The sequence below is a fragment of the Arachis stenosperma genome, chromosome 5 (genome assembly GCF_014773155.1).
Source record: "Arachis stenosperma cultivar V10309 chromosome 5, arast.V10309.gnm1.PFL2, whole genome shotgun sequence".
Taxonomy (NCBI): domain Eukaryota; kingdom Viridiplantae; phylum Streptophyta; class Magnoliopsida; order Fabales; family Fabaceae; genus Arachis; species Arachis stenosperma.
The window spans coordinates 138031752-138039454 of record NC_080381.1 but is presented as its reverse complement, the minus strand read 5'-3'; the positions used below and the strand labels follow the sequence as shown (position 1 = coordinate 138039454).

The window sequence follows — 7703 nt, the reverse complement described above, 5'->3', positions numbered from 1 at the left end:
CGTACTATTGCCCTTTTTTGGGTAAAAAACAAGTCCAATTACAAAAACAGAAAAAGAACATGGATACTTCATATGAAAGAATGCTTCTAGTCATCAAAGTAGAGTAGCCTGTGAAATTAGAGAATATCGTAACCAACAAAAAAAATATATATATATGTATTGAGAATTAAATTAAATTAAATTAATCGAGTGGTCAGTTTATTCGTCAACTTAAATAAGTATTAGAGATTGGCTAGCAACAATCTTAAATATAGTTTAGATTTGTGATAAATTAGTTTTTAACGTGTCAAGTTAAAAATTATGTAGATAACTAAAAAAAAAAAAATTTATGCATTGAGAGTTGGAGACCTTAAAAAAAAAGAGTAAAGCATGTATTTTGTGTTTTAAAATTATTTTCAATACCTAATTTTAGACACCTTCATGTAAAAAAATGTGTCAAGTGTGTGCATATCCAAATCTTAAGATTGAGAGATCGTATTCGTGCTTCAGAGTAATTTTTCTTTTCCTCCAATGTTTCGTTCTTATAACTTGTGCTTTCAAAAAATACACACCACTCAAATAATGCAATAAATTAAATAAAAATTGTAGCGCACACAGAAGAGACACGAGGCCAAAACAAAATTGCTTCAAATTTCCAATGAAAACAAGCTACGTGGCGAGCATCTAGAAGTCATTAAGTATAGAAACTTCAGTTATAGTATAGGTGCTTCCCATCTCCAGCTCAAGCTTATCAGTTATTACTTCACTTGAGTTCTTACTTCTCAGATTGGGAGACAAAAGGAGAAAACATTGAAGAAGATGGGGTTGGCGGTTCCTGCTCTTCCATTTACCTTTGTGGCTCACCTTCTAGCAGTGGCTGCTATTGTCATGGTCTTGCTTTGGAACATACACTTCAGGGGTGGCTTAGCTTGGGAAGCTACCAACAAAAATCTCATATTCAATGTATGTTTCTTGTTTCATTTTGCTCTTTACTCTCTATTTACTATTATTTTTGGTACTATGATGTATTGATATATGGCTCTTCTTCATTCTTACTCTGTTTCGTTTGGTCCTCTGTTGAATGAACCTTAACTGAAATTGACATTTGCCTTGTATATTTGAACCTTACAAGCAAGACACACTAGTAATATATCTTGTCTTTAGTTTGAGTTCCATGGTTTCAGTGATTGATTACCTTAAAGTTATTAGAGACTAATATTGTATATTTTGTGGATAGTTTACACTTTACACTTTACATATCTACCACCATATTGGTTTCTCAGGTTCTGCTTAGTATTTCATACTAGTATTTACTTCAATCTTGTAAAGTTTTACATATTTTTTTGTTTACTTTAACAATATTTTAAAAAGGCTCTTTAAGTTTTTATTTTCCATCTTTTCTATTTATTATCGGGCCCCAACCCTCATAAAAAAGGGTCCCAACAATTCATTGCTTGCAGGCTCCACATGCTTATCCTTCGATTTCTTCGGTGTGAATTCCATATACTAATACATTCATGTGGTTTCAAATCAAATAATAAATGGGCAAAGGGTACTCCTTAGTCTTTAAAGGCTTAAACTACTTTATTTAGATGCTTTTGTTATTTTTTTCTCCTACCATTACATTGATGAATTAGTAACTAAACTGATTTAGGACTGGGTTTAGTTTTTAATACAATCATTTATATATAACACAAGATAATCATATAATAATATTACACAAGTTGAAGTTACTAATCTATATTAAGCCCTTATATATCTTATATTAGTGACTTATGATATATAAATGTCAATATATAGTTAGTGAGGTACCCCTGAGCTTACGTATTCCTTTTTCTTGATACAGATCCATCCTGTTCTTATGCTAATTGGATTAATAATCATGGGAGGTGAAGGTAACCAAAATACTTTCACAAGATACCGTTTTATGAACTAATGTGTAACTATTTCTACAATTCTCTATTTTGTCTTCAACTTGCATAATTATTATAGGTCTCATATTTTTTCCCTTTATATTTTTCGGTTACTTGTAGCTATCATAACTTACAAAGCTCTACCCCTGAAGAAGGAAATTAAGAAGTTGATACATCTTATTCTCCATGCAATTGCACTAGTACTTGGAATAGTTGGAATTTGTGCTGCCTTCAAGAATCATAATGAAAGTGGCATCGCCAATATGTACAGCTTGCATTCATGGCTTGGCATTGGAGTTATTTCCCTTTATGGGATTCAGGTAAAACCATTGAAATCTTAGATTAATTAAACCTTAAACAGTTAAATCTACATGCATACAAGAGTTTGACATGCATTAAGAAAAATACAGACATGATATCAATCTTAAGCTGTGACAAATTAAATAAATAATTCATCATATAGTTTAGTTCAATCTGATGGTCACAATGATTTTGAAGTATAATCTCTATTATAACAAAGTAACTCCTCAAGATTTCCCGTTAGATAATGGTGGAGGACAAGTTTGTTTTAGACCAATTTTGTCCTTGATAAGAACGAGATTTATTCTTTAATTAATACACCTGCATGCAGTGGATATTTGGGTTTGTGATGTTTTTCTACCCTGGAGGGAGTGAAACACTAAGAAGCCAATCAATCCCATGGCACGTGTTGTTTGGGCTGATAGTGTATGTGTTGGCACTTGGGACAGCTTCTCTTGGGTTCTTAGAGAAGCTCACATTCCTGGAGAGTTCAGCAGGTGTGGCTAAATATGGTTCGGAGGCACTCCTTGTTAACTTCACTGCCATTGTCACAATCTTGTTTGGTACCTTTGTTGTCTTGTCTTCTATTTCTTCTGCTCCCGGTGAAGATGACTATTCACCCATATAATATGGTATTATACTCTCAATTCCTTTTCATTTTCATATACATCGCTTTTTGTACATCAATGTTCAATCCTATGTGTATTTACTAGTGGGAAGTAAGTATTGTAATTTGTAACTCAACGAAAATAAAATGGCATAATTAGAAATAATGTTTATTATTATTATTATTATTATTATTATTATTATGTCTGACATATGAGTCTTTAGTGTACTGTGAATCTATCAGAAATAAAAAATGTTATATGCATGCAAAAAATCAGCTAGCAAATTAATTATTATCTATTTATATTTTAATATGCATTTTATTCAGATAGTTAATTTGATATTTGATTTTTTATATACATTTAAATAATTTTATTTTGATGCACTGTCAAAATAGTTTTATACGTGCATCCAATTATATAACATCATAACAAAAATAATTATCTTTTATATTGGCTTTTATATTGCCAATGTAAATGATCGTCCCAAAAAACGGATAGAATTGCATGATAGCGTCAAAATTAGACTTTATATACGTTCTTTTTTTTTCTTTTGGGCCCTGAAATTTGTATCTGATAGAGGGAGAGTGGGACACATTGCAGTACTGTAGGTTTTGGGGTAGTGTTGTTTGTTATATATTTGGGCCTTTTAGAACAAAGAAAAAATGGGTCATGCTTCCAATCAAATTCTGGGGTGTCGCCGTATTGTCACTCTCATGGGCTAGCTCATATATGCTTGTAAGTTTCAGCTTACAAGTTACAAGAGACATGGACATTTAGGCTGCGTTTGGTTTGTGTATGTATTAAGACATAGACATTGAGACATAGACACTTGAGACATAGACATAAAATATTTGTATTTGTGTATGGTGTTTGGATATAAATAGACATGACATGACAATAACTTGACTGGAACTATACCTGACAGCATTGGGAATTGTACAATCTTTTAAAATATTGTATGTAAATTTTCTGGTGCTTTCAATGTCTGTATTTCTTTTCTTTAGTTTTGCAGTGTTACTATATGTTATCATTGAATTTTCAGGGACATCTCATATAATCAGATTTCTGGAGAGATTCCCTATAATATTGGATTTCTTCAAGTGGCTACATTGTGAGTATTCTGGCTAAGGAATTATTGTAGTTATTAGCATAGATATGATCAATTGATTTGTATTTTCTGTGTCTTAATGATTAACCCCGAAACTGAGGGGATTATTTTCATCATCATTATCGTGTTATGACTATCTTTCTCTCTGCATAGGTCACTTCAAGGAAATAGACTTTTTGAATGCATAAGGAGCATACAAAGAAAGAAAATCTCAAGGAATCAAGCTACAAGAGGAGAAGACAAAGCGCTAGTATCTTATGATGGCTGTTGGGATATTAATAGACTTTGAAAGTTGTATTTTTCTTTTGTGATATTTGGCTTTGTATTTTTACAATGGATCATGACAAACAATAGCATAAGAGTAATTTGTGTTTAGCTTTAGCAAATATACGATTGCTGGGTCCTTCTTTTGTAATGAAATTATATGAATTGAAAATTCAATGAAAAGTTGTTTCTTTGATGTTTACTTTGGTTTGTTTTGTTCCTTTTTTTTACCAACAGTGTTTGGAGTTATATCTTGAATGATTTGCACAAATATGTCAGTGCAGAAATTAAGAATTCAGGTTATAAACATCAACACAGGATTAAGAAAACACAAGTTGTAAGCAAGTTTTCATTCCAAATCTGTGGAAGTGCATAAATTTTTGAGACAATATTACACAATACAATAATATTCACCTGATAAATAGATTAAGTGCAGAAGATTAACATAGATAATGCAGAATTCAATAGAATTTTGCAGTTTTGCACAAATTTAAGTGCAAAGTTGCACACACTCACCTGATAAATAACTTAAGTGCAGAAACCTAATATACATAATGCAGAATTCAATAAGTCTTTTGGTAGGATTGCACAACATAAGACTGAAAAAGTCTAATAAGTTTTAGCAAAAGAGACCATAATATGCTAACAACTAAGACCACCAACGACACCCAACAATAGCTAAAAGTTTTCCATTATATCTCGTGCGAATGCTGCCTTTTCTTCGTCCAAACTCCAAAAGGTTGCCTTCAATTCTGGATTCTGCACAAATTTCTTTGCAATTTGCACGATCTCCATTGTGTTAAAACCAAGACTCTTTAGCGTTCGGCCAAGATTCACTTGCTCATTAACACCAGACATTGCATTGGCTAGAACCTGCACATGCTTTCCTTGATCCTCAACCGCAGCTTTAAAAGTTTCAGCTAAGTTTGATAGGACTGCAGCATCATTGTTTTTCTTAGTTGCAGTGTGACGTCCTTGATTTTTCTCACTTGAAGAGGCAAACGAGGTTGAAAAGGTATTGGGTAGTTCGCTCTCGGCAGCTGCTAAGTCCTCCATGTCAACATCATCTCCAGCTAAACCCAAGCCACCAGCTGTGGCCGCAGCAAATGTAGAGCCCGGTGTGACATCTTCTTCAGCATCTTTTCCACTGCATGCATCAAGACCAGTAGCTCTATCCTTGCCAAAAATACCCCCAAGACGTTCAAACAACGGAAATGGCTTGCCTGGAGTGTAGAGTGTAACATTGCGACCCTGTACAACATAAAACAAAGCATCCAATTACATGAAAATTAAAAAGTTCTTGCTAAGAAGAATGATTAAATGCGTAAAAATTACTATCTCACCTTTCCCCAAGCTTCCAATACTTGTTTACTATCCACTTCAACACACATCTTTTCAGAATTTCACCCAAAACCACTACAACCCAACATCTCAGCCACAAACATATATTTTTCTTTCAGGCGCTTGTGTTTGTTTCTGATGTGCTTCACAGTGAGACCACATCCAGGGAACTTCTCATTCATCTTATCCGCCAGCTTTTGAAATGCCCCTGGCTTAAATTGACCGGCATCTGCCCTCTTGCCTTCAACAACCAATTCCTCCATGAACGCCACAAATTGTTCAGTTTCTTGTTCAGTCCATTGGCGGGGTGTGGAGGCCATTTGCTGCTAGCTAATCTTTATGCACAATAACAAATAAAGTAAACCATGGCAGCATAATTACTATCAAAATTAGAGTTCAATGGTATTAGAATTAGCTTTAGAATTACTTACAGCAAAGTAAAACCTACTAGCAAATTTAGTGCAGAAAAGTACTACCTCGAAATTATAAGTGCAGTACAATTAAAATAATCACTAGCACAATATTAACATCTTCAAAGATTTCAATACTTTTCTAGAATTTTGACATCTTTTTGAAACAATTAAAACAAACCCTTGTCTAATTATATGTTTAATTAGAATACAAATTATGAATCCGAGTTGGCAAATACATATTGCATAAAGAAAAAAGCTCAAATGAAATCAAATACAATAATCTATAGTCTAGGACAATTGCAAACATAACAAAACTAGCAAAGCATAAAAACTTTACGCGCCACGTTCTCCTCTCCATATTTCCCACATCTCGGTTGCTAGGTCCTCACGCCATTGAGTCCACTCATGGCTACTTTCCACAACATCAATAGTGTCAGCTTCATCAACAATAGTATCATCTCCTACCGGTATGTGTTCTGGCAAAAGAGTTGCATCTTCTTCGGGATCAACATCCATGTTCATACGAATAAAATTTTGTAACAAACAACAAGCAATAATAATGTGGCTTTGAACCCTAATAGGATAGAACGAGGGACTTCGTAGAATTGCCCATCTTTTCTTAAGCAACCCAAAGCACCGCTCAATCACATTTCTAGCCGAAGAATGCTTCTTATTAAATAACTCTAGACGATTTTGTGGTGCCCGATGACCTTGAACCCACTCATTCACATGATAGCGAACATTTCTATAAGGAGATAAAAATTCTCTCCCATTGGTATAGCCAGCATCCACTAAGTAATAACACCCTAAAACGAAAGGATGGAAAAATATAAGAAATACATTGTAATTCTCATAAACAATAGTTATTATTCTTTTCAAAAGATTACTCTAGACATACCAATAGGTATTTTCAAGCCATTACGTCGAGTAATAGCATCCCTAAGTACCCTTGAATCAGATGCCGATCCTTCCCAACCGCTAAGGACATAGACAAAATTCATGTTCCGATTGCAGACTCCTAAGACATTGGTGGATATTCTAGATTTCCTCGTCCGATATCTAGATTTATCACTCTTCGGGACTGTGACATCTATGTAAGTTCCATCTAATGCTCCTAGACAACCCTATCAAATATATAAAAAAAAAAACAGTTATTACACGCAGAGTAAACTTGACCAATAAACATTGGAGCTACATACACGACCTACCTTGAACCATTTCCATCTGGGATCTACACAATCTTCCGGTACAGGGTCTGCCTTTGCAAATAAGATACTTTGGACACGCAAAACCGAACACAATACCTTGTGAAAATACCTACTAATAGTTTCACCAGACCTATAGAACCTAACTTGTACGCTCCGATTTTTGGTATGGTGAGCTAATATGATTAAGAAAGTAGCTACTTGCTCGCCTATGCCAACATGACCGTCTTCGTCTAATCCACCTTGAACTTGTAGCAATTCACATAAAGTTGCAAATGCATTTAAACTCATTCTTAACTCCCATATGCAATTTCATCTCCACCCTCCCCAATGATATTATCTAATGCATCTCGCCTTAATGGCAATGTGTTCACTCTTCGACCAATCGAAGTATGACCCCGCCTTCTATTCCTAATATACATATATAAAGTAACTAAAAAAGCAGCATTAACGTGTCAAATTGCATTCTCATAATCCAGTAATATCCAACACATAGCTTAATTTGTTCAGAACGATCCATCATCACTTCCTAAGAAACAATAACAAGTAAATACATAAATGAAGAACTCTAA

At 34.1% G+C, this 7703-nt stretch overlaps 2 protein-coding genes across 2 annotated transcripts; one reads left to right on the top strand and one right to left on the bottom strand.

The window, feature by feature from the left end:
* The first annotated feature begins 697 nt into the window (after window positions 1-697).
* Window positions 698-4374, top strand: LOC130982327 (transmembrane ascorbate ferrireductase 1-like). Its single transcript, XM_057906294.1, has 6 exons — window positions 698-942; window positions 1826-1874; window positions 2013-2212; window positions 2524-2824; window positions 3843-3911; window positions 4062-4374. Exons 1-4 carry the CDS (start codon window positions 799-801, stop codon window positions 2818-2820), a joined length of 690 nt encoding a protein of 229 aa, XP_057762277.1. The 5' UTR covers window positions 698-798; the 3' UTR covers window positions 2821-2824; window positions 3843-3911; window positions 4062-4374.
* Window positions 4375-6259: 1885 nt separating this feature from the next.
* LOC130981505 (uncharacterized) lies at window positions 6260-7437 on the bottom strand (the record flags this gene model as incomplete). The annotated part of the gene is made up of 3 exons (XM_057905097.1): window positions 6260-6565; window positions 6952-7050; window positions 7135-7437. Coding segments are annotated over 3 exons (708 nt in total), but the record flags the coding sequence as incomplete, so codon positions are not given.
* Window positions 7438-7703: the final 266 nt, after the last annotated feature.

Bases quoted from the DNA above. Each gene is read 5' to 3' on its own strand.
- LOC130982327 (XM_057906294.1), top strand. From the start codon at position 799: ATGGGGTTGGCGGTTCCTGCTCTTCCATTTACCTTTGTGGCTCACCTT. The intron at 943-1,825 runs GTATGTTTCTTG...TTCTTGATACAG, and splicing joins ACAAAAATCTCATATTCAAT to ATCCATCCTGTTCTTATGCT. The intron at 2,213-2,523 runs GTAAAACCATTG...ACCTGCATGCAG, and splicing joins TTTCCCTTTATGGGATTCAG to TGGATATTTGGGTTTGTGAT.